This window comes from Polyergus mexicanus, unplaced genomic scaffold, assembly GCF_030449975.1.
Source record: "Polyergus mexicanus isolate NDT 795.1 unplaced genomic scaffold, iyPolMexi1.0 SCAF_17, whole genome shotgun sequence".
Classification (NCBI taxonomy): domain Eukaryota; kingdom Metazoa; phylum Arthropoda; class Insecta; order Hymenoptera; family Formicidae; genus Polyergus; species Polyergus mexicanus.
The window spans coordinates 2,895,849-2,923,741 of NW_027223337.1; the positions used below are offsets into that span (position 1 = coordinate 2,895,849).

Here is a 27,893-nt window from a genome sequence, read left to right on the forward strand (position 1 = left end):
GAGGTTGCGCGAGGGAGGGGAGCGCTCCCTGTGGTCGACGGCTCGGAATGCCGCGCGGAGGCAGTCTGAGAGGTTGTCCCTTCGGTGGGAATGGTGTGAGGCGACCGAGGGGCTCATTGTCGGGTGCCGACGTCCCGGAGGCGACGCGGTAAAGGTGCCACCTGGTGCCCGTAGCCAGGTGGTCACTCGTCTGCGCTCAGCGGTGGCGGCTTTTTACGCGGGTACGCTGTTGCGTAAACCCGATCAGGGGAAGGTGTTCGAGGTGTCGTCGCGGGCGGGTGTGAGCAATCACTATGTCCGCGGCGGCAGCTTCACTCGCTTCGCCGACTGGCGCTTCATCCATCGCGCCAGATTGGACGTCCTCCCTCTCAACGGTGCACGCCGTTGGGGGGAGGCGGACAGAAGGTGTCGGCGTTGCGGGGCAGCAGCCGAGACCCTTCCCCATGTCTTAGGGCACTGCGGGGTGCATTCCGCTGCCATTCAGCTGAGACATGACACCGTCTTGCACCGCCTCTGGAAGGCTTGCCGTATGCCTGGGGAGAAGCGGGTAAACCGGCGGGTTGAGGGCATGGAGGGCGAACTTGGGGAGCTACGGCCCGATCTTGTGGTCTGGCACGAGCGCTCCAAGTGTGTCGTCATCTGCGACGTGACGATCCCCTTCGAAAACCGCTGGGTGTCCTTCGATGAGGCTAGGGCGAGGAAAGTCGCCAAATACTCGCCCTTGGCTGAGGAGCTCCAGCGGCGGGGATATCGCGTCGTAGTGACGGCCTTCGTCGTCGGTGCCCTTGGCTCGTGGGATCCGAGGAATGAGGCGGTACTGAGAGTGCTTAGGATTGGCAACGCCTACGCCTCGATGATGCGCCGCCTCATGGTCTCGGATACCATTCGCTGGTCTAGGGACATTTACGTGGAGCACGTGTCTGGCGTGCGCCAGTACGCCGCTCCCTCCCGCCCCTCGGCTGAGGGGGTGCTCGCGACACCCCCCCGCGCGATTCGCCGGCGTTGGCCCACCAATGCGTAGGTGCGGCACTTCAGGCGTCCTCGTATTTATTTATTTTTTGCGTTCCGAGCATGTGTGTCGCGTAATTTATTAAGTGCGTTGTCTTGCCCACTTGTATTTATCTATTTGCTCGCAGCGGCGAGGGAGCAGGGTCTCACCCTGCTCTATTTATTTTTTAACCCTGTTGTGTTTATTTATTTTATTGCATGTTGTGTGGGCCTGTCTGTTCCGAGTGTGAATGCCGCGTACCTAATATTGTTTTTTAGTCGAGTATGTGTGTGCCGCGTTTTACATACTTAATTTTATTTATTCTTTGCCGCGTGCGCGCCCCCGGGTCTTTTTATCTCCGACCTCTTATCTGTGATTGGCCCGGGGGCGATTGCTGTGATATGGATATACATTGCCCCGGTCAGTCAGCCGGGGCAATTTATTATCACATTTTTATTTTCTTCCGACCTGGGGGAGGCTAGTGCTCCCCCAGAGCGTTAGTTGTAATGCCCACTGGCGGGGGGGGCCAATGTCCCCCGCCCATAATTTTAATTTTTATAGCGCGCGGCTAATTGCCGCTTTTTATTGTATTCGCACCCCGGGGGGGTGCTGTCCCCCCGGGGAACATTAACTGAAAAATAAACGGCAATTTATCTGTTCTTATCAGCTTAATATCTGATACAATCCCCATAGGGGATTCAGAATATTAAACTGATTTTTGGAACCTGGCGGGTGACCGGAGCTTGCTCCGACTCTGCCGCGGGTCGGCCTGGCATTGCAGTACCGTCAGGAACGGCCTAATAATCTGGTAAAGCACAACCCCATCAGGTTATTAGGTATCAACCCCGTGGCAGATAACCTGCTTGCACCAGGTTTCCGGAAATCAGCGCGGTAGACTGGACCCTCGGGGTGCCCACGCGCACCTAACCTCTCCTTCGCGCGTGGGCTTTTAGCCTCTAAAATTCTAGACTTAGCTCAGAGAAGTATTTATTTATTGTTTTATTTTAATCCGCGAGTGTATGTCCGCGATTTTTCGTTTGCCGGGAAGCGATTTGTGATATCGTGTCCGCGCGTATAAGTGAAGTGCCGCGACGCGTGTGCTCCGCGAGTTTGTGGTTAGGGCTCCCTCGACCTGGGGCTCTGCGCCGAGAGTGACGTGCGGCAGTGCGGTGAGTGTGCGGTGCGCGGGTGTGGTGTGTGCGTGCGGTGCATCTTGGTGCGGCGGTGCATCGTTGCACCTGTTGCTGTGACGGCGGGGCGCCGCATCGAGATCCGCCGCCGCGGGGTGCCTGTATAGGTTATCCCGCCGCGTGCCGCCTCCGCGCTCCGCGCGCGGGGTTCCGTGCTTGCCGCGCGTCTTAGTGTTATTTATTGTTATTTATATATTTATTCGTTTATTGTTATGGCGCAGAGCCCGTTAGAAGTCGTCCTGACGTACCCCCTGGCGGAGCGGGTGTGTTGTCCGCGATGCTGGGGGAGTACGGACAGAAATGTCAGGTCGAGGGGCGATTTCTGTGACACGCAGCACTTATCGCGTCACATTCGGAAATTCCACCCGGGGGACACGATAGCATATGTGTGCTCAATATGTGAATATAGGGGGACAGGCGCGGTCCCCTACCGTCGGGTGAAAGAACATTTTGAGAAGGAGCACGTCCCCCGGACGGAAGCTGCGTGTCGCACAGTACGCGGAGCACAGAGAACATTATCTAATAATGGTGGGCTTTCAGGTGTGCGGACCCGGGCCTCTGCATCGGCCCCATCTGCATCGGCGTCGGCTGGACCATCGTCGCGAAGCCTCACTTCCTCGCGGCCACCTACGTCACACTCCACGGCCACGACGTCCACAAGAGCACCACCTGCAACAACAACAGCATCCCGTACATCTGGAGCAGCAGGAGAGTCCCCCTCATACGCGGCTGTCACCGCAGCGGGGCCAGCGACACGCCGAACATCTCCGTCGCTGGCCACAACAACACGTGGGGCGGCCATCTTGACATCTCAGGCCGCCATGACAGCCGCCATATTGGGTGCCGCCACTAGGAGGACGTCGGCCGCCGCAACTAAAGGTAAGGCGCATCCACAGGATAATGGCGGATCCACAGGGCAAGATGGCGCGGCCAATAGGAGATGCCCGTCCGGACAAGCGGCCAGAGAGGCGCGCAAAAGCCCCCGCAGACCATCCAGCGGGGGCAAATCGACTACGAGGAGTGCCGCAGGGGCCCCGCCGTCATCCACCAGCCAGGCGGGGCCCTCATTTAATAGGAATTTGCGGCGTTCCACGAGCGCGCCTCTCGTGAAGAGCGGCGCATCCAGGCCGGCACGCGCGCCCCCCAGGAGGTCCCCTGCCGCCGAATCTCCATCCTTCGGCGGCATGGGGGGCGCATGGAGGAGGACGCCCGAGAGGACCCCCCCGACGACATCCTGTGGGGGTCCAACTACACGGAGTAGATCTCGGGCGTCGAGCGTGCCGGCCGAGAAGTGCGCGCCACGGACGGGCCCCCTGGCCCGACCATCGGCCAGGGGCGTACCGCGGGGGCCCCCTTCTTCAGGGAGGAACACCAGAGGGGCCCAGCCGGCGATGACATCCCCAGCCGGCACCGCGGTACGGAATCTCAGTGCCGCGCTGACGCTGCAGGCATCCGGGGGGGCGAGGGGTGGTGCGAGGACGCCCACCCCGCAACGAGGGACCCCGCCCCCCCGAATGACCCCCACCACGCCGCCTTCCATCTGCGGCGTGTGCGCGGGGGTCATTACACCTCCAGCTTTGCCTGCAGCGTCGGGATCCGCCACGCTGACCACCCAGACGGTGACCACATCAACGTGCGGGTCCCCCGTGATGGCCACGGGGTACACCGCGGGGAGGGTCACACCATCGAGACCCTCCCCCCTCCCTACCATCCTGGAGGGGTCACCGTTGGAGGTGGTCGGCGGGATGCGCCTTCCTTCAACACCCTCAACACCAGGGCAGGAGGAGCGGCGGCAACAGGGGGCGGCGCCCCCCTCATCGCCATCGGAGGACGAGGGGGACTCTGGTGGGCCGTGGAGGAGGCACGTGGGGCGAAGAGCGAGGAGGAGGTGGAGCGGCGACTCCAGCGGGAACGACGACCCGACGCCGGTGGGGCTGAGGCGGACGCCCGGTCATCCGCCACAAACGCCGGCGAATACAACTTCGACGCCTAACATACGACCCTGCGCGGTCGTCCTTCAGCGGACATTGATCCGCTCTGTTCGAGGGGCTGCCGCGGGCATCCCACAGCCGGGGACAAGCGTGGAGAGGGCACCGGGAGAGCGTGCTGAAGAAGGCATCGCGGGACATCCGAGTGCCCAAGTAAGTGTCCCTGGGGTGATGGGCCGTCGGCGGGGCGTTCCCGTAGCCGGCGGCTCCGGAGCGAGCGGCGAGGCACCGCCGGTCTCTAGGAGCGGGGGCGGGGGGCACCACCGAAACCCGCGGCGTGCTAACCCCCCGCCCGGCTTGCCGTCCGGTGGCCAACCGGCCCCTGCGGCTGTCGCAAGACAGCACAGGCGGCAACGTGTGGCTGCTCGTGACGCGCTGGTCGGGCGGGTGGAGGCCGTCGCCTCGATTGCGGACCTGGAGGAGGTGGCGGCTGCTGTCGCCACCTTCTTCGGGGAGGATGCAGCGAGAGCGGTTGGCGGGGGTGCACCCGGCGCCCGCGACCGTCCGGATCGGTCGCGTGAGGCGCGGGCGCGTCGGGGTGAGGGGGGAGTGCCGGCGCGAGACGGCGTCAGGAGGGGGCCGGCACCGGCTGGTCCCCAGCAGCAGGGAGAAGGGCGCGGGGGCTGGGTGCGCGAAGCCACGCGCATACAGGCGTTGTACAGGGCGAACCGTCGCAAGGCAGTCCGAGAAGTGCTGCAGGGGCCCGCTGAATCGTGCCAAGTGCCGAGACAGCGGGTTCAGGCGTACTTCGAAGGGCTGTACCGCGGCGGCGAACTCCTGGACAATCTGGGCGCGGAGGTGGAGCGCGCTGACCCCTTGGCCGATGAGGGGGAGTCCGCGCTCCTGGATCCCTTCACGGAGTTGGAGGTGGACCGTCGGCTCCGGCGTATGACGAACTCTGCGCCGGGTCCCGACGGTATCACTTACCGTGACCTCCGTGGAGCGGATCCGGGAGTGCGGCTCCTCACCGCGTTGTTTAACGCGTGTTATCGGCTCGAGGCAGTCCCAGCGTCTTGGAAGACCTCCAACACCGTATTGGTGTACAAAAAAGGCGATCGGGATATGTTGGAGAACTGGCGCCCTCTCGCGCTGGGGGACACTGCCCCCAAACTTTTCGCGGCGCTCGTTGCCGATCGTCTGACCGACTGGGCGGTCACCAACAACAAGCTTAGTCCGGCACAGAAGGGATTCCTGCGGGACGAGGGGTGCTTTGAGCACAACTTTGTCCTGCAGGAGATCCTGACTGATGCGCGGAGGACTAGGCGGCAGGCGGTCGTCGCGTGGCTGGACCTTTCCAACGCGTTTGGTTCGGTCCCGCACGCGGTGATCCGCCGCGCTCTCGTTCGCTCCGGGGTGCCGGGGGGCATCGTTCGTACATGGCAGTCCATGTATGAGGGATGCACCACGCGGGTGCGCGCGGCCGACGGGTTCACCGACCCCATCCCTGTTCGTTCGGGGGTTCGGCAAGGTTGTCCGCTGAGCCCGATAGTATTTGACCTCGCTATCGACTCGGTACTGCGTGCAATTACCGATGTCGATGCGGGGTTCGATCTATTGGGCTCGCGCTTTAGCGTTTTAGCGTATGCGGACGACATTGCACTCGTTGCCGATACGCCCGAGGGAATGCAGCGGCTTCTGGCTGCTGCAGAGGACGGAGCATCGTCGGTGGGGTTGCGGTTCAACCCTGCTAAATGTGCCACCCTGCACATCGGTGCAGGAGCAGGCGGCAGGGTCCTACCGACGACCTTCGAAATCCAGGGAGAGCCCGTCCATCCCCTTGCGTCCGGTGAGCCGTATCACCATCTCGGTATCCCGACGGGTTGCTCGGTCGACCAAACGCCATTCGCCACAATCGGGGGCCTCCTTGAGGATCTCCGCGCGGTTGACCGATCCCTCCTTGCCCCGTGGCAGAAATTGGAGGTAGTGGCAACCAACATCCTGCCGCGTATGGACTTTCTGCTGCGGGGGGCCACAGTGGAGAAGCGTCCCCTGAAGGCGGCGGACCTAGAGATCCGCCGTAAAGCCAAGGCCTGGCTCAACCTCCCGCAGAGAGCCAGCGCGGAGGTGGTCTACCTCCCCCCGAAACGAGGGGGTTGTGGGCTACTTCCGCTAGCTGACCTCGCGGACGTCCTGTCCGTCGCGCACGTCTTCCGTATGCTTACGGCTGGCGACGCGACGGTCAGGACGCTCGCGTGGGCGTCTCTGCGGGGAGTTGTGGCCAGGCGGATTGGCGGTCCTCCGACCAACGAGGACATCGCGGCCTTCCTTTCTGGTTCGCAGGAGGGGAGGTTACGCGAGGGAGGGGAGCGCTCCCTGTGGTCGACGGCTCGGAATGCTGCGCGGAGGCAGTCTGAGAGGTTGTCCCTTCGGTGGGAATGGTGTGAGGCGACCGAGGAGCTCATTGTCGGGTGCCGACGTCCCGGAGGCGACGCGGTAAAGGTGCCACCTGGAGCCCGTAACCAGGTGGTCACTCGTCTGCGCTCAGCGGTGGCAGCATTCTACGCGGGTACGCTGTTGCGTAAACCCGATCAGGGGAAGGTGTTTGAGGTGTCGTCGCGGGCGGGTGTGAGCAATCACTATGTCCGCGGCGGCAGCTTCACTCGCTTCGCCGACTGGCGCTTTATCCATCGTGCCAAGTTGGATGTCCTCCCTCTCAACGGTGCACGCCGTTGGGGGGAGGCAGACCGAAGGTGTCGGCGTTGCGGGGCAGCAGCCGAGACCCTTCCCCATGTCTTAGGGCACTGCGGGGTGCATTCCGCTGCCATTCAGCTGAGACATGACACCGTCTTGCACCGCCTCTGGAAGGCTTGCCGTATGCCTGGGGAGAAGCGGGTAAACCGGCGGGTTGAGGGCATGGAGGGCGAGCTTGGGGAGCTACGGCCCGACCTTGTGGTCTGGCACGAGCGCTCCAAGTGCGTCGTCATCTGCGACGTGACGATCCCCTTCGAAAACCGCTGGGTGTCCTTCGATGAGGCTAGGGCGAGGAAAGTCGCCAAATACTCGCCCTTGGCTGAGGAGCTCCAGCGGCGGGGATATCGCGTCGTAGTGACGGCCTTCGTCGTCGGTGCCCTTGGCTCGTGGGATCCGAGGAATGAGGCGGTACTGAGGGTGCTGAGGATTGGCAACGCCTACGCCTCGATGATGCGCCGCCTCATGGTCTCGGATACCATTCGCTGGTCTAGGGACATCTACGTGGAGCATGTGTCTGGCGTGCGCCAGTACGCCGCTCCCTCCCGCCCCTCGGCTGAGGGGGTGCTCGCGACACCCCCCCGCGCGATTCGCCGGCGTTGGCCCACCAATGCGTAGGTGCGGCGCTTCCAACGTCTTCGTCCTATTTATTATTTTGCGTTCCGAGTATATGTGCCGCGTAATTTATTAAGTGCGTTGTCTTGCCCACTCTTATTTATCTATTTGCTCGCAGCGGCGAGGGAGCAGGGTCTCACCCTGCTCTAATTTTATTTTACTCTGTTTTGTTTTTAAATTTTATTGCATGTTGTGTGGGCCTGTCTGTTCCGAGTATGAATGCCGCGTTCCTATTATTGTATTTTAGTCGAGTATGAATGCGTCGCGTTTTACATAATTAATTTTATTTATATTTTTGCCGCGTGCGCGCCCCCGGGTCCTTTTATTTCTGACCGCTTATCTGTGATTGGCCCGGGGGCGAAATGCTGTGATTTTGATGTACATTGCCCCGGTCTGTCAGCCGGGGCAATCTATTATCAACATTTTTATTTCTCCGACCTGGGGGAGGCTAGTGCCCCCCCAGAGCGTTAGTTTTAGTGCCCACTGGCGGGAGGGGCTATTGTCTCCCGCCCATAGTTTTAACTATATTGCGCGCGGCTAATTGCCGCTTTTTATTGTATTTCGCACCCCGGGGGGGTGCTGTCCCCCCGGGGAACATTAATTGTGAAAATAAACGGCAATTTATCTGTTCTTATCAGCTTAATATCTGATACAATCCCCATAGGGGATTCAGAATATTAAACTGATTTTTGGAACCTGGCGGGTGACCGGAGCTTGCTCCGACTCTGCCGCGGGTCGGCCTGGCATTGCAGTACCGTCAGGAACGGCCTAATAATCTGGTAAAGCACAACCCCATCAGGTTATTAGGTATCAACCCCGTGGCAGATAACCTGCTTGCACCAGGTTTCCGAAGATCAGCGCGGTACGCTGGATCCCTGGGGTGCCCACGCGCACCTAACCTCTCTCTCGCGCGTGGGCATTATATCCATTAGTTGGCCAGACTTAGCTCAGAGAAGTATTTATTTATTGTTTATTTATATCCGCGAGTGAGTGTCCGCGATTTTTCGTTCACCGGGAAGCGACTTGTGATTTTGTGTCTTCCGCGCGAAAAGTGAAGTGCCGCGACGCGTGTGCTCCGCGAGTTTTTGGTTAGGGCTCCCTCGACCTGGGGCTCTGCGCCGAGAGTGACGTGCGGCAGTGCGGTGAGTGTGCGGTGCGCGGGTGTGGTGCGTGCGTGTGGTGCGTCGCGGTGCGGCGGTGCATCGTTGCACCTGTTGTTGTGACGGCGGGGCGCCGCATCGCGATCCGCCGCCGCGGGGTGCCTGCATAGGTTATCCCGCCACGTGCCGCCTCCGCGTTCCGCGCGCGGGGTTCCGCGCTTGCCGCGCGTCTTAATTCTATTTATTGTTATTATTTATTTTATTATCATTTATTGTTATGGCGCAGAGCCCGCTCGAAGTGGTTCTGTCGTACCCCCTGGCGGAGCGGGTGTGTTGTCCGCGATGCTGGGGGAGTACGGACAGAAATGTCAGGTCGAGGGGCGACTTTTGTGACACGCAGCATTTATCGCGCCACATAAGAAAATTCCACCCGGGGGACACTATCGCGTATGTGTGCTCAATATGCAATTTTAGGGGGACAGGCGCGGTCCCATACAGACGCGTCAAAGAACATTTTGAGAAGGAGCACGTCCCCCGGACGGAAGCTGCGTGTCGCACAGTACGCGGAGCACAAAGAACTCTTAATAATATTGGTGGTGTTTCAGGTGTGCGGACCCGGGCCTCTGCATCGGCCCCATCTGCGTCGGCGTCGGCTGGAGCATCGTCGCGAAGCCACACTTCCTCGCGGCCACCCACGTCGCACTCCGCGGCCACGACGTCTACGAGAACAACACCACCTGCAACAACGTCATCATCAGGAGCTCACACACCATCCGGAGCAGCAGGAGAGTCCCCCTCCTACGCGGCTGTCACCGCAGCGGGGCCAGCGACACGAAGATCATCCCCGTCGCTGGCCACAACAACAACACGCGGGGCGGCCATCTTAACATCACAGGCCGCCATGACAGCCGCCATATTGGGTGCCGCCACTAGGAGGACGTCGGCCGCCGCAACTAAAGGTAAGGCGCATCCACAGGATAATGGCGGATCCACAGCCCAAGATGGCGCGGCCAATAGGAGATGCCCGTCCGGACAAGCGGCAAGAGAGGCGCGCAAAAGCCCCCGCAGACCATCCAGCGGGGGCAAATCATCTACAGGGAGTGCCGCAGGGGCCCCGCCGTCAACCACCAGCCAGGCGGGGCCCCAATCTAATAGGAATTTGCGGCGTTCCACGAGCGCGCCTCTCGTGAAGAGCGGCGCATCCAGACCGGCACGCGCGCCCCCCAGGAGGTCCCCTGCCGCCGAATCTCCATCCTTCGGCGGCATGGGGGGCGCATGGAGGAGGACGCCCGAGAGGACCCCCCCGACGACATCCTGTGGGGGTCCAACTACACGGAGTAGATCTCGGGCGTCAAGCGTGCCGGCCGAGAAGCGCGCGCCACAGACGGGCCCCCTGGCCCGACCATCGGCCAGGGGCGTACCACGGGGGCCCCCTTCTTCAGGAAGGTACACCAGGGGGGCCCAGCCAGCGATGACATCCCCAGCTGGCACCGCGGTACGTAATCTCAGTGCCGCGCTGACGCTGCAGGCATCCGGGGGGGCGAGGGGTGGGGCGAGGACGCCCACCCCGCAACGAGGGACCCCGCCCCCCCGAATGACCCCCACCACGCCGCCTTCCATCTGCGGCGTGTGCGCGGGGGTCATTACACCACCGCTTTTGCCTGCAGCGTCCGGATCCGCCACGCTGACCACCCAGACGGTGACCACATCGACATGCGGGTCCCCCGTGATGGCCACGGGGTACACCGCGGGGAGGGTCACCCCATCGAGACCCTCCCCCCTCCCGACCATCTTGGAGGGGTCACCGTTGGAGGTGGTCGGCGGGATGCGCCTTCCTTTAACACCCTCAACACCAGGGCAGGAGGAGCGGCGGCATCAAGGAGCGGCGCCCCCCTCATCGCCATCGGAGGACGAGGGGGACTCAGGTGGGCCGTGGAGGAGGCACGTGGGGCGAAGAGCGAGGAGGAGGTGGAGCGGCGACTCCAGCGGGAGCGACGATTCGGCGCCGGTGGGGCTGAGGCGGACGCCCGGTCATCCGCCACAAACGCTGGCGAATACTACAACGACGCCTAACCTACGACCGTGTTCGGTCGTCCTACAGCGGACGATGGTCCGCTCCGTTCGAGGGGTTGCTGCGGGCATCCCACAGCCGGGGACCAGCGTGGAGAGGGCACCGGGAGAGCGTGCTGAAGAAGGCATCGCGGGACATCCGAGTGCCCAAGTAAGTGTCCCTGGGGTGATGGGCCGTCGGCGGGGCGTCCCCGTAGCCGGCGGCCCCGGAGCGAGCGGCGAGGCACCGCCGGTCTCTAGGAGCGGGGGCGGGGGGCACCACCGAAACCCGCGGCGTGCTAACCCCCCGCCCGGCTTGCCGTCCGGTGGCCAACCGGCCCCTGCGGCTGTCGCAAGACAGCACAGGCGGCAACGTGTGGCTGCCCGTGACGCGCTGGTCGGGCGGGTGGAGGCCGTCGCCTCGATTGCGGACCTGGAGGAGGTGGCGGCTGCTGTCGCCACCTTCTTCGGGGAGGATGCAGCGAGAGCGGTTGGCGGGGGTGCACCCGGCGCCCGCGACCGTCCGGATCGGTCGCGTGAGGCGCGGGCGCGTCGGGGTGAGGGGGGAGTGCCGGCGAGAGACGGCGTCAGGAGGGGGCCGGCACCGGCCGGTCCCCAGCAGCAGGGAGAAGGACGCGGGGGCTGGGTGCGCGAAGCTACGCGCATTCAGGCTTTGTACAGGGCGAACCGTCGCAAGGCGGTCCGAGAAGTGCTGCAGGGGCCCGCTGAATCGTGCCAAGTGCCGAGACAGCGGGTTCAGGCGTACTTCGAAGGGCTGTACCGCGGCGGCGAACTCCTGGACAATCTGGGCGCGGAGGTGGAGCGCGCTGACCCCTTGGCCGATGAGGGGGAGTCCGCGCTCCTGGATCCCTTCACGGAGTTGGAGGTGGACCGTCGGCTCCGGCGCATGACCAACTCTGCGCCGGGTCCCGACGGTATCACTTACCGTGACCTTCGTGGAGCGGATCCGGGAGTGCGGCTCCTCACCGCATTATTTAATGCGTGTTATCGGCTCGAGGCAGTCCCAGCGTCCTGGAAGACCTCCAACACCGTATTGGTGTATAAGAAAGGCGACCGGGATATGTTGGAAAACTGGCGCCCTCTCGCGCTGGGGGACACTGCCCCCAAACTTTTCGCGGCGCTCGTTGCCGATCGTCTGACCGACTGGGCGGTCACCAACAACAAGCTTAGTCCGGCACAGAAGGGATTCCTGCGGGACGAGGGGTGCTTTGAGCACAACTTTGTCCTGCGGGAGATCCTGACTGATGCGCGGAGGACTAGGCGGCAGGCGGTCGTCGCGTGGCTGGACCTTTCCAACGCGTTTGGTTCGGTCCCGCACGCGGTGATCCGCCGAGCTCTCGTTCGCTCCGGGGTGCCGGGGGGCATCGTTCGTACATGGCAGTCCATGTATGAGGGATGCACCACGCGGGTGCGCGCGGCCGACGGGTTCACCGACCCCATCCCTGTTCGTTCGGGGGTTCGGCAAGGTTGTCCGCTGAGCCCCATAGTATTTGACCTCGCTATCGACTCGGTACTGCGTGCAATTACCGATGTCGATGCGGGGTTCGATCTATTGGGCTCGCGCTTTAGCGTTTTAGCGTATGCGGACGACATTGCACTCGTTGCCGATACGCCCGAGGGAATGCAGCGGCTTCTGGCTGCTGCAGAGGACGGAGCATCGTCGGTGGGGTTGCGGTTCAACCCTGCTAAATGTGCCACCCTGCACATCGGTGCAGGAGCAGGCAGCAGGGTCCTACCGACGACCTTCGAAATCCAGGGAGAGCCCGTCCATCCCCTTGCGTCCGGTGAGCCGTATCACCATCTCGGTATCCCGACGGGTTGCTCGGTCGACCAAACGCCATTCGCCACAATCGGGGGCCTCCTTGAGGATCTTCGCGCGGTTGACCGATCCCTCCTTGCTCCGTGGCAGAAACTGGAGGTAGTGGCAACTAACATCCTGCCGCGTATGGACTTTCTGCTGCGGGGGGCCACAGTGGAGAAGCGTCCCCTGAAGGCGGCGGACCTAGAGATCCGCCGTAAAGCCAAGGCCTGGCTCAACCTCCCGCAGAGAGCCAGCGCGGAAGTGGTCTACCTCCCCCCGAAACGAGGGGGTTGTGGGCTACTTCCGCTAGCTGACCTCGCGGACGTCCTGTCCGTCGCGCACGTCTTCCGTATGCTTACGGCTGGCGACGCGACGGTCAGGACGCTCGCGTGGGCGTCTCTGCGGGGAGTTGTGGCCAGGCGGATTGGCGGTCCTCCGAACAACGAGGACATCGCGGCCTTCCTTTCTGGTTCGCAGGAGGGGAGGTTACGCGAGGGAGGGGAGCGCTCCCTGTGGTCGTCGGCTCGGAATGCTGCGCGGAGGCAGTCCGAGAGGTTGTCCCTTCGGTGGGAATGGTGTGAGGCGACCGAGGAGCTCATTGTCGGGTGCCGACGTCCCGGAGGCGACGCGGTAAAGGTGCCACCTGGTGCCCGTAACCAGGTGGTCACTCGTCTGCGCTCAGCGGTGGCGGCATTTTACGCGGGTACGCTGTTGCGTAAACCCGATCAGGGGAAGGTGTTTGAGGTGTCGTCGCGGGCGGGCGTGAGCAATCACTATGTCCGCGGCGGCAGCTTCACTCGCTTCGCCGACTGGCGCTTTATCCATCGTGCCAAGTTGGATGTCCTCCCTCTCAACGGTGCACGCCGTTGGGGGGAGGCAGACCGAAGGTGTCGGCGTTGCGGGGCAGCAGCCGAGACCCTTCCCCATGTCTTAGGGCACTGCGGGGTGCATTCCGCTGCCATCCAGCTGAGACATGACACCGTCTTGCACCGCCTCTGGAAGGCTTGCCGTATGCCTGGGGAGAAGCGGGTAAACCGGCGGGTTGAGGGCATGGAGGGCGAACTTGGGGAGCTACGGCCCGATCTTGTGGTCTGGCACGAGCGCTCCAAGTGTGTCGTCATCTGCGACGTGACGATCCCCTTCGAAAACCGCTGGGTGTCCTTCGATGAGGCTAGGGCGAGGAAAGTCGCCAAATACTCGCCCTTGGCTGAGGAGCTCCAGCGGCGGGGATATCGCGTCGTAGTGACGGCCTTCGTCGTCGGTGCCCTTGGCTCGTGGGATCCGAGGAATGAGGCGGTGTTGAGAGTGCTTAGGATTGGCAACGCCTACGCCTCCATGATGCGCCGCCTCATGGTCTCGGACACCATTCGCTGGTCTAGGGACATTTACGTGGAGCACGTGTCTGGCGTGCGCCAGTACGCCGCTCCCTCCCGCCCCTCGGCTGAGGGGGTGCTCGCGACACCCCCCCGCGCGATTCGCCGGCGTTGGCCCACCAATGCGTAGGTGCGGCACTTCCAACGTCCTCGTCTTATTATTTATTCTGCGTCTCGAGTGTGTGTGTCGCGTAATTTATTAAGTGCGTTGTCTTGCCCACTTTTATTTATTTATTTGCTCGCGGCGGCGAGGGGGCAGGGTCTCTACCCTGCTCTATTTTTATCATTTACCCTGTTTTGTTTTATATTTATATATTTTATTGCATGTTGTGTGGGCCTGTCTGTTCCGAGTATGAATGCCGCGTATCTAATATTGTATTTTAGCCGAGAATGTGTGTGCCGCGTTTTACATATTTAATTTTATTTTATTCTTTTGCCGCGTGCGCGCCCCCGGGTCCTTTTATCTCCGACCTCTCATCTGTGATTGGCCCGGGGGCGAAATGCTGTGATATGATGTACATTGCCCCGGTCTGTCAGCCGGGGCAATATATTTATCGCCGTTTTATCTCGTTGACCTGGGGGAGACTAGTGCTCCCCCAGTGCGTTAGTTGTATGCCCACTGGCGGGGGGGGCCAATGTCCCCCGCCCATAATTTTAAATTATATAGCGCGCGGCTAATTGCCGCTTTTAATTGTACTCGCACCCCGGGGGGGTGCTGTCCTCCCGGGGAACATTAATTGTGTAAAATAAACGGCAATTTATCTGTTCTTATCAGCTTAATATCTGATACAATCCCCATAGGGGATTCAGAATATTAAACTGATTTTTGGAACCTGGCGGGTGACCGGAGCTTGCTCCGACTCTGCCGCGGGTCGGCCTGGCATTGCAGTACCGTCAGGAACGGCCTAATAATCTGGTAAAGCACAACCCCATCAGGTTATTAGGTATCAACCCCGTGGCAGATAACCTGCTTGCACCAGGTTTTCCGAAGATCGGTGCGATACGCTGGATCCCTGGGGTGCCTACGCGCACCTAACCTCTCTCTCGCGCGTGGGCTTTAGAGTGTTAGACTTAGCTCAGAGAAGAGTTTTATTTATTGTATATTTATATATTCCGCGAGTGAGTGTCCGCGATATTCGTTTTGCCGGGAAGCGACTTGTGTTTTCGTGTCCGCGCGCGTATAAGTGAAGTGCCGCGACGCGTGTGCTCCGCGAAGTTTTGTGGTCAGGGCTCCCTCGACCTGGGGCTCTGCGCCGAGAGTGACGTGCGGCAGTGCGGTGAGTGTGCGGTGCGCGGGTGTGGTGCGTGCGTGTGGTGCATCGCGGTGCGGCGGTGCATCGTTGCACCTGTTGTTGTAGCGGCGGGGCGCCGCATCGCGATCCGCCGCCGCGGGGTGCCTGCATAGGTTATCCCGCCACGTGCCGCCTCCGCGTTCCGCGCGCGGGGTTCCGCGCTTGCCGCGCGTCTTTATTTTATTATTTGTTTATTTATTTATTTATTTATTATTATTATGGCGCAGAGCCCGCTCGAAGTCGTCCTGTCGTGCCCCCTGGCGGAGCGGGTGTGTTGTCCGCGATGCTGGGGGAGTACGGACGGAAATGTCAGGTCGAGGGGCGATTTCTGCGACACGCAGCATTTATCTAGACATATCCGTAAATTCCACCCGGGGGACACTATAGCATACGTGTGCTCCATTTGTAATTATAGGGGGACAGGCGCGGTCCCGTACAGACGCGTCAAAGAACATTTTGAGAAGGAGCACGTCCCCCGGACGGAAGCTGCGTGTCGCACAGTACGCGGAGCACAGAGAACATTATCTAATAATGGTGGGCTTTCAGGTGTGCGGACCCGGGCCTCTGCATCGGCCCCATCTGCATCGGCGTCGGCTGGAGCTTCGTCGCGAAGCCACACTTCCTCGCGGCCACCTACGTCACACTCCGCGGCCACGACGTCACGAACATCACCACCTGCAACATCCACATCATCCCCAGGAGCTCGCACAACACCAGGAGCAGCAGGAGAGTCCCCCTCCTACGCGGCTGTCACCGCAGCGGGGCCAGCGACAAGAAGATCATCCCCGTCGCTGGCCACAACAACAACACGCGGGGCGGCCATCTTGGGATCATCGGCCGCCATGACAGCCGCCATTTCGGGCGCCGCCACGAGGAGGACGTCGGCCGCCGCAACTAGAGGTAAGGCGCATCCACAGGATAATGGCGGATCCACAGGGCAAGATGGCGCGGCCAATAGGAGATGCCCGTCGGGACAAGCGGCCAGAGAGGCGCGCAAAAGCCCCCGCAGACCATCCAGCGGGGGCAAAACTGCAACGAGGAGTGCCGCAGGGGCCCCGCCGTCATCCACCAGCCAGGCGGGGCCCCAATTTAATAGGAATTTGCGGCGTTCCACGAGCGCGCCTCTCGTGAAGAGCGGCACATCCAGACCGGCACGCGCGCCCCCCAGGAGGTCCCCTGCCGCCGAATCACCATCCTTCGGCGGCATGGGGGGCGCATGGAGGAGGACGCCCGAGAGGACCCCCCCGACGACATCCTGTGGGGGTCCAACTACACGGAGTAGATCTCGGGCGTCGAGCGTGCCGGCCGAGAAGTGCGCGCCACGGACGGGCCCCCTGGCCCGACCATCGGCCAGGGGAGTACCGCGGGGGCCCCCTTCTTCAGGGAGGAGCACCAGAGGGGCCCAGCCAGCGATGACATCCCCAGCTGGCACCGCGGTACGGAATCTCAGTGCCGCGCTGACGCTGCAGGCATCCGGGGGGGCGAGGGGTGGTGCGAGGACGCCCACCCCGCAACGAGGGACCCCGCCCCCCCGAATGACCCCCACCACGCCGCCTTCCATCTGCGGCGTGTGCGCGGGGGTCATTACACCTCCAGCTTTGCCTGCAGCGTCGGGATCCGCCACGCTGACCACCCAGACGGTGACCACATCGACATGCGGGTCCCCCGTGATGGCCACGGGGTACACCGCGGGGAGGGTCACTCCATCACGACCCTCCCCCCTCCCTACCATCTTAGAGGGGTCACCGTTGGAGGTGGTCGGCGGGATGCGCCTTCCTTCAACCCCCACAACACCCGGGCAGGAGGAGCGGCGGCAACAACAAGGGGCGGCGCCCCCCTCATCGCCATCGGAGGACGAGGGGGACTCTGGTGGGCCGTGGAGGAGGCACGTGGGGCGAAGAGCGAGGAGGAGGTGGAGCGGCGACTCCAGCGGGAGCGACGATCCGGCGCCGGTGGGGCTGAGGCGGACGCCCGGTCATCCGCCACAAACGCCGGCGAATCCAACTTCGACGCCCAACATACGACCTTGCTCGGTCGTCATTCAGCGGACGATGGTCCGCTCCGTTCGAGGGGTTGCTGCGGGCACCCCACAACCGGGGACCAGCGTGGAGAGGGCACCGGGAGAGCGTGCTGAAGAAAGCATCGCGGGACATCCGAGTGCCCAGGTTGGTGTCCTTGGGGTGATGGGCCGTCGGCGGGGCGTTCCCGCAACCGGCGGCCCCGGAGCGAGCGGCGAGGCACCGCCGGTCTCTAGGTGCGGGGGCGGGGGGCACCACCGAAACCCGCGGCGTGCTAACCCCCCGCCCGGCTTGCCGTCCGGTGGCCAACCGGCCCCTGCGGCTGTCGCAAGACAGCACAGGCGGCAACGTGTGGCTGCTCGTGACGCGCTGGTCGGGCGGGTGGAGGCCGTCGCCTCGATTGCGGACCTGGAGGAGGTGGCGGCTGCGGTCGCCACCTTCTTCGGGGAGGATGCAGCGAGAGCGGTTGGCGGGGGTGCACCCGGCGCCCGCGACCGTCCGGATCGGTCGCGTGAGGCGCGGGCGCGTCGGGGTGAGGGGGGAGTGCCGGCGAGAGACGGCGTCAGGAGGGGGCCGGCACCGGCCGGTCCCCAGCAGCAGGGAGAAGGGCGCGGGGGCTGGGTGCGCGAAGCTACGCGCATACAGGCTCTGTACAGGGCGAACCGTCGCAAGGCGGTCCGAGAAGTGCTGCAGGGGCCCGCTGAATCGTGCCAAGTGCCGAGACAGCGGGTTCAGGCATACTTCGAAGGGCTGTACCGCGGCGGGGAACACCTGGACGGCCTGGGCGCGGAGGTGGAGCGTGCTGACCCCTTGGCCGATGAGGGGGAGTCCGCGCTCCTGGATCCCTTCACGGAGTTGGAGGTGGACCGTCGGCTCCGGCGTATGACGAACTCTGCGCCGGGTCCCGACGGTATCACTTACCGTGACCTTCGTGGAGCGGATCCGGGAGTGCGGCTCCTCACCGCGTTGTTTAACGCGTGTTATCGGCTCGAGGCAGTCCCAGCGTCCTGGAAGACCTCCAACACCGTATTGGTGTACAAAAAAGGTGACCGGGACATGTTGGAGAACTGGCGCCCTCTCGCGCTGGGGGACACTGCCCCCAAACTTTTCGCGGCGCTCGTTGCCGATCGTTTGACCGACTGGGCGGTCAATAATAACAAACTTAGTCCGGCCCAGAAGGGATTCCTGCGGGACGAAGGTTGCTTTGAGCATAATTTTGTCCTGCAGGAGATCCTGACTGATGCGCGGAGGACTAGGCGGCAGGCGGTCGTCGCGTGGCTGGACCTTTCCAACGCGTTTGGTTCGGTCCCGCACGCGGTGATCCGCCGCGCTCTCGTTCGCTCCGGGGTGCCGGGGGGCATCGTTCGTACATGGCAATCCATGTATGAGGGATGCACCACGCGGGTGCGCGCGGCCGACGGGTTCACCGACCCCATCCCTGTTCGTTCGGGGGTTCGGCAAGGTTGTCCGCTGAGCCCGATAGTATTTGACCTCGCTATCGACTCGGTACTGCGTGCAATTACCGACGTCGATGCGGGGTTCGATCTATTGGGCTCGCGCTTTAGCGTTTTAGCGTATGCGGACGACATTGCACTCGTTGCCGATACGCCCGAGGGAATGCAGCGGCTTCTGGCTGCTGCAGAGGACGGAGCATCGTCGGTGGGGTTGCGGTTCAACCCTGCTAAATGTGCCACCCTGCACATCGGTGCAGGAGCAGGCAGCAGGGTCCTACCGACGACCTTCGAAATCCAGGGAGAGCCCGTCCATCCCCTTGCGTCCGGTGAGCCGTATCACCATCTCGGTATCCCGACGGGTTGCTCGGTCGACCAAACTCCATTCGCGACTATCGGGGGCCTCCTTGAGGATCTTCGCGCGGTTGACCGATCCCTCCTTGCTCCGTGGCAGAAACTGGAGGTAGTGGCAACCAACATCCTGCCGCGTATGGACTTTCTGCTGCGGGGGGCCACAGTGGAGAAGCGTCCCCTGAAGGCGGCGGACCTAGAGATCCGCCGTAAAGCCAAGGCCTGGCTCAACCTCCCGCAGAGAGCCAGCGCGGAAGTGGTCTACCTCCCCCCGAAACGCGGGGGTTGTGGGCTACTTCCGCTAGCTGACCTCGCGGACGTCCTGTCCGTCGCGCACGTCTTCCGTATGCTTACGGCTGGCGACGCGACGGTCAGGGCGCTCGCGTGGGCGTCTCTGCGGGGAGTTGTGGCCAGACGGATTGGCGGTCCTCCGACCAACGAGGACATCGCGGCCTTCCTTTCTGGTTCGCAGGAGGGGAGGTTACGCGAGGGAGGGGAGCGCTCCCTGTGGTCGACGGCTCGGAATGCCGCGCGGAGGCAGTCTGAGAGGTTGTCCCTTCGGTGGGAATGGTGTGAGGCGACCGAGGAGCTCATTGTCGGGTGCCGACGTCCCGGAGGCGACGCGGTAAAGGTGCCACCTGGAGCCCGTAACCAGGTGGTCACTCGTCTGCGCTCAGCGGTGGCGGCATTTTACGCGGGTACGCTGTTGCGTAAACCCGATCAGGGGAAGGTGTTCGAGGTGTCGTCGCGGGCGGGTGTGAGCAATCACTATGTCCGCGGCGGCAGCTTCACTCGCTTCGCCGACTGGCGTTTTATACACCGCGCCAAATTGGACGTCCTCCCGCTCAACGGTGCACGCCGTTGGGGGGAGGCGGACAGAAGGTGTCGGCGTTGCGGGGCAGCAGCCGAGACCCTTCCCCACGTTTTAGGGCACTGCGGGGTGCATTCCGCCGCCATCCAGCTGAGACATGACACCGTCTTGCACCGCCTCTGGAAGGCTTGCCGTATGCCTGGGGAGAAGCGGGTAAACCGGCGGGTGGAGGGCATGGAGGGCGAACTTGGGGAGCTACGGCCCGATCTTGTGGTCTGGCACGAGCGCTCCAAGTGTGTCGTCATCTGCGACGTGACGATCCCCTTTGAAAACCGCTGGGTGTCCTTCGATGAGGCTAGGGCGAGGAAAGTCGCCAAATACTCGCCCTTGGCTGAGGAGCTCCAGCGGCGGGGATATCGCGTCGTAGTGACGGCCTTCGTCGTCGGTGCCCTTGGCTCGTGGGATCCGAGGAATGAGGCGGTACTGAGGGTGCTGAGGATTGGCAACGCCTACGCCTCGATGATGCGCCGCCTCATGGTCTCGGATACCATTCGCTGGTCTAGGGACATTTACGTGGAGCATGTGTCTGGCGTGCGCCAGTACGCCGCTCCCTCCCGCCCCTCGGCTGAGGGGGTGCTCGCGACACCCCCCCGCGCGATTCGCCGGCGTTGGCCCACCAATGCGTAGGTGCGGCACTTCCAACGTCCTCGTCTCGTATTTATTCTGCGTCTCGAGTATGTGTGTCGCGTAATTTATTAAGTGCGTTGTCTTGCCCACTTTTATTTATTTATTTGCTCGCGGCGGCGAGGGAGCAGGGTCTTGCCCTGCTCCATTTATTATTTTACCCTGTTGTGTTTTTATATTTTATTGCATGTTGTGTGGGCCTGTCTGTTCCGAGTGTGAATGCCGCGTACCTAATATTATTTTTTAGTCGAGTATGAATGCGTCGCGTTTTACATATTTAATTTTATTTATTTTTTGCCGCGTGCGCGCCCCCGGGTCTTTTTTATCGACCCTTTATCTGTGATTGGCCCGGGGGCGGTTGCTGTGATTTGATATACATTGCCCCGGTCTGTCAGCCGGGGCAATTTATTATCATATTTTTATTCTTCCGACCTGGGGGAGGCTAGTGCCCCCCCAGAGCGTTAGTTGTAATGCCCACTGGCGGGGGGGGCCAATGTCCCCCGCCCATAATTTTAATTAATTTTGCGCGCGGCTAATTGCCGCTTTTTATTGTACTTCGCACCCCGGGGGGGTGCTGTCCCCCCGGGGAACATTAATTGTGAAATAAACGGCAATTTATCTGTTCTTATCAGCTTAATATCTGATACAATCCCCATAGGGGATTCAGAATATTAAACTGATTTTTGGAACCTGGCGGGTGACCGGAGCTTGCTCCGACTCTGCCGCGGGTCGGCCTGGCATTGCAGTACCGTCAGGAACGGCCTAATAATCTGGTAAAGCACAACCCCATCAGGTTATTAGGTATCAACCCCGTGGCAGATAACCTGCTTGCACCAGGTTTTCCGAAGATCGGTGCGATACGCTGGATCCCTGGGGTGCCTACGCGCACCTAACCTCTCTCTCGCGCGTGGGCTTTAGAGTGTTAGACTTAGCTCAGAGAAGAGTTTTATTTATTGTATATTTATATATTCCGCGAGTGAGTGTCCGCGATATTCGTTTTGCCGGGAAGCGACTTGTGTTTTCGTGTCCGCGCGCGTATAAGTGAAGTGCCGCGACGCGTGTGCTCCGCGAAGTTTTGTGGTCAGGGCTCCCTCGACCTGGGGCTCTGCGCCGAGAGTGACGTGCGGCAGTGCGGTGAGTGTGCGGTGCGCGGGTGTGGTGCGTGCGTGTGGTGCATCGCGGTGCGGCGGTGCATCGTTGCACCTGTTGTTGTAGCGGCGGGGCGCCGCATCGCGATCCGCCGCCGCGGGGTGCCTGCATAGGTTATCCCGCCACGTGCCGCCTCCGCGTTCCGCGCGCGGGGTTCCGCGCTTGCCGCGCGTCTTTATTTTATTATTTGTTTATTTATTTATTTATTTATTATTATTATGGCGCAGAGCCCGCTCGAAGTCGTCCTGTCGTACCCCCTGGCGGAGCGGGTGTGTTGTCCGCGATGCTGGGGGAGTACGGACAGAAATGTCAGGTCGAGGGGCGATTTCTGCGACACGCAGCATTTATCTAGACATATCCGTAAATTCCACCCGGGGGACACTATAGCATACGTGTGCTCCATTTGTAATTATAGGGGGACAGGCGCGGTCCCGTACAGACGCGTCAAAGAACATTTTGAGAAGGAGCACGTCCCCCGGACGGAAGCTGCGTGTCGCACAGTACGCGGAGCACAGAGAACATTATCTAATAATGGTGGGCTTTCAGGTGTGCGGACCCGGGCCTCTGCATCGGCCCCATCTGCATCGGCGTCGGCTGGAGCTTCGTCGCGAAGCCACACTTCCTCGCGGCCACCTACGTCACACTCCGCGGCCACGACGTCACGAACATCACCACCTGCAACATCCACATCATCCCCAGGAGCTCGCACAACACCAGGAGCAGCAGGAGAGTCCCCCTCCTACGCGGCTGTCACCGCAGCGGGGCCAGCGACAAGAAGATCATCCCCGTCGCTGGCCACAACAACAACACGCGGGGCGGCCATCTTGGGATCATCGGCCGCCATGACAGCCGCCATTTCGGGCGCCGCCACGAGGAGGACGTCGGCCGCCGCAACTAGAGGTAAGGCGCATCCACAGGATAATGGCGGATCCACAGGGCAAGATGGCGCGGCCAATAGGAGATGCCCGTCGGGACAAGCGGCCAGAGAGGCGCGCAAAAGCCCCCGCAGACCATCCAGCGGGGGCAAAACTGCAACGAGGAGTGCCGCAGGGGCCCCGCCGTCATCCACCAGCCAGGCGGGGCCCCAATTTAATAGGAATTTGCGGCGTTCCACGAGCGCGCCTCTCGTGAAGAGCGGCACATCCAGACCGGCACGCGCGCCCCCCAGGAGGTCCCCTGCCGCCGAATCACCATCCTTCGGCGGCATGGGGGGCGCATGGAGGAGGACGCCCGAGAGGACCCCCCCGACGACATCCTGTGGGGGTCCAACTACACGGAGTAGATCTCGGGCGTCGAGCGTGCCGGCCGAGAAGTGCGCGCCACGGACGGGCCCCCTGGCCCGACCATCGGCCAGGGGAGTACCGCGGGGGCCCCCTTCTTCAGGGAGGAGCACCAGAGGGGCCCAGCCAGCGATGACATCCCCAGCTGGCACCGCGGTACGGAATCTCAGTGCCGCGCTGACGCTGCAGGCATCCGGGGGGGCGAGGGGTGGTGCGAGGACGCCCACCCCGCAACGAGGGACCCCGCCCCCCCGAATGACCCCCACCACGCCGCCTTCCATCTGCGGCGTGTGCGCGGGGGTCATTACACCTCCAGCTTTGCCTGCAGCGTCGGGATCCGCCACGCTGACCACCCAGACGGTGACCACATCGACATGCGGGTCCCCCGTGATGGCCACGGGGTACACCGCGGGGAGGGTCACTCCATCACGACCCTCCCCCCTCCCTACCATCTTAGAGGGGTCACCGTTGGAGGTGGTCGGCGGGATGCGCCTTCCTTCAACCCCCACAACACCCGGGCAGGAGGAGCGGCGGCAACAACAAGGGGCGGCGCCCCCCTCATCGCCATCGGAGGACGAGGGGGACTCTGGTGGGCCGTGGAGGAGGCACGTGGGGCGAAGAGCGAGGAGGAGGTGGAGCGGCGACTCCAGCGGGAGCGACGATCCGGCGCCGGTGGGGCTGAGGCGGACGCCCGGTCATCCGCCACAAACGCCGGCGAATCCAACTTCGACGCCCAACATACGACCTTGCTCGGTCGTCATTCAGCGGACGATGGTCCGCTCCGTTCGAGGGGTTGCTGCGGGCACCCCACAACCGGGGACCAGCGTGGAGAGGGCACCGGGAGAGCGTGCTGAAGAAAGCATCGCGGGACATCCGAGTGCCCAGGTTGGTGTCCTTGGGGTGATGGGCCGTCGGCGGGGCGTTCCCGCAACCGGCGGCCCCGGAGCGAGCGGCGAGGCACCGCCGGTCTCTAGGTGCGGGGGCGGGGGGCACCACCGAAACCCGCGGCGTGCTAACCCCCCGCCCGGCTTGCCGTCCGGTGGCCAACCGGCCCCTGCGGCTGTCGCAAGACAGCACAGGCGGCAACGTGTGGCTGCTCGTGACGCGCTGGTCGGGCGGGTGGAGGCCGTCGCCTCGATTGCGGACCTGGAGGAGGTGGCGGCTGCGGTCGCCACCTTCTTCGGGGAGGATGCAGCGAGAGCGGTTGGCGGGGGTGCACCCGGCGCCCGCGACCGTCCGGATCGGTCGCGTGAGGCGCGGGCGCGTCGGGGTGAGGGGGGAGTGCCGGCGAGAGACGGCGTCAGGAGGGGGCCGGCACCGGCCGGTCCCCAGCAGCAGGGAGAAGGGCGCGGGGGCTGGGTGCGCGAAGCTACGCGCATACAGGCTCTGTACAGGGCGAACCGTCGCAAGGCGGTCCGAGAAGTGCTGCAGGGGCCCGCTGAATCGTGCCAAGTGCCGAGACAGCGGGTTCAGGCATACTTCGAAGGGCTGTACCGCGGCGGGGAACACCTGGACGGCCTGGGCGCGGAGGTGGAGCGTGCTGACCCCTTGGCCGATGAGGGGGAGTCCGCGCTCCTGGATCCCTTCACGGAGTTGGAGGTGGACCGTCGGCTCCGGCGTATGACGAACTCTGCGCCGGGTCCCGACGGTATCACTTACCGTGACCTTCGTGGAGCGGATCCGGGAGTGCGGCTCCTCACCGCGTTGTTTAACGCGTGTTATCGGCTCGAGGCAGTCCCAGCGTCCTGGAAGACCTCCAACACCGTATTGGTGTACAAAAAAGGTGACCGGGACATGTTGGAGAACTGGCGCCCTCTCGCGCTGGGGGACACTGCCCCCAAACTTTTCGCGGCGCTCGTTGCCGATCGTTTGACCGACTGGGCGGTCAATAATAACAAACTTAGTCCGGCCCAGAAGGGATTCCTGCGGGACGAAGGTTGCTTTGAGCATAATTTTGTCCTGCAGGAGATCCTGACTGATGCGCGGAGGACTAGGCGGCAGGCGGTCGTCGCGTGGCTGGACCTTTCCAACGCGTTTGGTTCGGTCCCGCACGCGGTGATCCGCCGCGCTCTCGTTCGCTCCGGGGTGCCGGGGGGCATCGTTCGTACATGGCAATCCATGTATGAGGGATGCACCACGCGGGTGCGCGCGGCCGACGGGTTCACCGACCCCATCCCTGTTCGTTCGGGGGTTCGGCAAGGTTGTCCGCTGAGCCCGATAGTATTTGACCTCGCTATCGACTCGGTACTGCGTGCAATTACCGACGTCGATGCGGGGTTCGATCTATTGGGCTCGCGCTTTAGCGTTTTAGCGTATGCGGACGACATTGCACTCGTTGCCGATACGCCCGAGGGAATGCAGCGGCTTCTGGCTGCTGCAGAGGACGGAGCATCGTCGGTGGGGTTGCGGTTCAACCCTGCTAAATGTGCCACCCTGCACATCGGTGCAGGAGCAGGCAGCAGGGTCCTACCGACGACCTTCGAAATCCAGGGAGAGCCCGTCCATCCCCTTGCGTCCGGTGAGCCGTATCACCATCTCGGTATCCCGACGGGTTGCTCGGTCGACCAAACTCCATTCGCGACTATCGGGGGCCTCCTTGAGGATCTTCGCGCGGTTGACCGATCCCTCCTTGCTCCGTGGCAGAAACTGGAGGTAGTGGCAACCAACATCCTGCCGCGTATGGACTTTCTGCTGCGGGGGGCCACAGTGGAGAAGCGTCCCCTGAAGGCGGCGGACCTAGAGATCCGCCGTAAAGCCAAGGCCTGGCTCAACCTCCCGCAGAGAGCCAGCGCGGAAGTGGTCTACCTCCCCCCGAAACGCGGGGGTTGTGGGCTACTTCCGCTAGCTGACCTCGCGGACGTCCTGTCCGTCGCGCACGTCTTCCGTATGCTTACGGCTGGCGACGCGACGGTCAGGGCGCTCGCGTGGGCGTCTCTGCGGGGAGTTGTGGCCAGACGGATTGGCGGTCCTCCGACCAACGAGGACATCGCGGCCTTCCTTTCTGGTTCGCAGGAGGGGAGGTTACGCGAGGGAGGGGAGCGCTCCCTGTGGTCGACGGCTCGGAATGCCGCGCGGAGGCAGTCTGAGAGGTTGTCCCTTCGGTGGGAATGGTGTGAGGCGACCGAGGAGCTCATTGTCGGGTGCCGACGTCCCGGAGGCGACGCGGTAAAGGTGCCACCTGGAGCCCGTAACCAGGTGGTCACTCGTCTGCGCTCAGCGGTGGCGGCATTTTACGCGGGTACGCTGTTGCGTAAACCCGATCAGGGGAAGGTGTTCGAGGTGTCGTCGCGGGCGGGTGTGAGCAATCACTATGTCCGCGGCGGCAGCTTCACTCGCTTCGCCGACTGGCGTTTTATACACCGCGCCAAATTGGACGTCCTCCCGCTCAACGGTGCACGCCGTTGGGGGGAGGCGGACAGAAGGTGTCGGCGTTGCGGGGCAGCAGCCGAGACCCTTCCCCACGTTTTAGGGCACTGCGGGGTGCATTCCGCCGCCATCCAGCTGAGACATGACACCGTCTTGCACCGCCTCTGGAAGGCTTGCCGTATGCCTGGGGAGAAGCGGGTAAACCGGCGGGTGGAGGGCATGGAGGGCGAACTTGGGGAGCTACGGCCCGATCTTGTGGTCTGGCACGAGCGCTCCAAGTGTGTCGTCATCTGCGACGTGACGATCCCCTTTGAAAACCGCTGGGTGTCCTTCGATGAGGCTAGGGCGAGGAAAGTCGCCAAATACTCGCCCTTGGCTGAGGAGCTCCAGCGGCGGGGATATCGCGTCGTAGTGACGGCCTTCGTCGTCGGTGCCCTTGGCTCGTGGGATCCGAGGAATGAGGCGGTACTGAGGGTGCTGAGGATTGGCAACGCCTACGCCTCGATGATGCGCCGCCTCATGGTCTCGGATACCATTCGCTGGTCTAGGGACATTTACGTGGAGCATGTGTCTGGCGTGCGCCAGTACGCCGCTCCCTCCCGCCCCTCGGCTGAGGGGGTGCTCGCGACACCCCCCCGCGCGATTCGCCGGCGTTGGCCCACCAATGCGTAGGTGCGGCACTTCCAACGTCCTCGTCTCGTATTTATTCTGCGTCTCGAGTATGTGTGTCGCGTAATTTATTAAGTGCGTTGTCTTGCCCACTTTTATTTATTTATTTGCTCGCGGCGGCGAGGGAGCAGGGTCTTGCCCTGCTCCATTTATTATTTTACCCTGTTGTGTTTTTATATTTTATTGCATGTTGTGTGGGCCTGTCTGTTCCGAGTGTGAATGCCGCGTACCTAATATTATTTTTTAGTCGAGTATGAATGCGTCGCGTTTTACATATTTAATTTTATTTATTTTTTGCCGCGTGCGCGCCCCCGGGTCTTTTTTATCGACCCTTTATCTGTGATTGGCCCGGGGGCGGTTGCTGTGATTTGATATACATTGCCCCGGTCTGTCAGCCGGGGCAATTTATTATCATATTTTTATTCTTCCGACCTGGGGGAGGCTAGTGCCCCCCCAGAGCGTTAGTTGTAATGCCCACTGGCGGGGGGGGCCAATGTCCCCCGCCCATAATTTTAATTAATTTTGCGCGCGGCTAATTGCCGCTTTTTATTGTACTTCGCACCCCGGGGGGGTGCTGTCCCCCCGGGGAACATTAATTGTGAAATAAACGGCAATTTATCTGTTCTTATCAGCTTAATATCTGATACAATCCCCATAGGGGATTCAGAATATTAAACTGATTTTTGGAACCTGGCGGGTGACCGGAGCTTGCTCCGACTCTGCCGCGGGTCGGCCTGGCATTGCAGTACCGTCAGGAACGGCCTAATAATCTGGTAAAGCACAACCCCATCAGGTTATTAGGTATCAACCCCGTGGCAGATAACCTGCTTGCACCAGGTTTTCCGAAGATCGGTGCGATACGCTGGATCCCTGGGGTGCCTACGCGCACCTAACCTCTCTCTCGCGCGTGGGCTTTAGAGTGTTAGACTTAGCTCAGAGAAGAGTTTTATTTATTGTATATTTATATATTCCGCGAGTGAGTGTCCGCGATATTCGTTTTGCCGGGAAG

The 27,893-nt window shown here is 62.3% G+C and overlaps 2 protein-coding genes and 5 pseudogenes across 2 annotated transcripts; all 7 read left to right on the forward strand.

The window, feature by feature from the left end:
- Positions 1 to 1,615: 1,615 nt before the first annotated feature.
- On the forward strand, positions 1,616 to 1,794 carry LOC138940963 (U2 spliceosomal RNA; annotated as a pseudogene).
- A 6,271-nt stretch (positions 1,795 to 8,065) lies between these two features.
- LOC138940939 (U2 spliceosomal RNA) lies at positions 8,066 to 8,246 on the forward strand (annotated as a pseudogene).
- Positions 8,247 to 14,545: 6,299 nt separating this feature from the next.
- On the forward strand, positions 14,546 to 14,727 carry LOC138940923 (U2 spliceosomal RNA; annotated as a pseudogene).
- A 1,220-nt stretch (positions 14,728 to 15,947) lies between these two features.
- On the forward strand, positions 15,948 to 21,186 carry LOC138940816 (uncharacterized). The gene is made up of 2 exons (XM_070310038.1): positions 15,948 to 20,327; positions 21,079 to 21,186. Exons 1-2 carry the CDS (start codon positions 15,948 to 15,950, stop codon positions 21,184 to 21,186), a joined length of 4,488 nt encoding a protein of 1,495 aa, XP_070166139.1.
- Positions 21,012 to 21,191, forward strand: LOC138940930 (U2 spliceosomal RNA; annotated as a pseudogene).
- Positions 21,192 to 22,411: 1,220 nt separating this feature from the next.
- On the forward strand, positions 22,412 to 27,650 carry LOC138940818 (uncharacterized). Its single transcript, XM_070310039.1, has 2 exons — positions 22,412 to 26,791; positions 27,543 to 27,650. Exons 1-2 carry the CDS (start codon positions 22,412 to 22,414, stop codon positions 27,648 to 27,650), a joined length of 4,488 nt encoding a protein of 1,495 aa, XP_070166140.1.
- On the forward strand, positions 27,476 to 27,655 carry LOC138940931 (U2 spliceosomal RNA; annotated as a pseudogene).
- Positions 27,656 to 27,893: the final 238 nt, after the last annotated feature.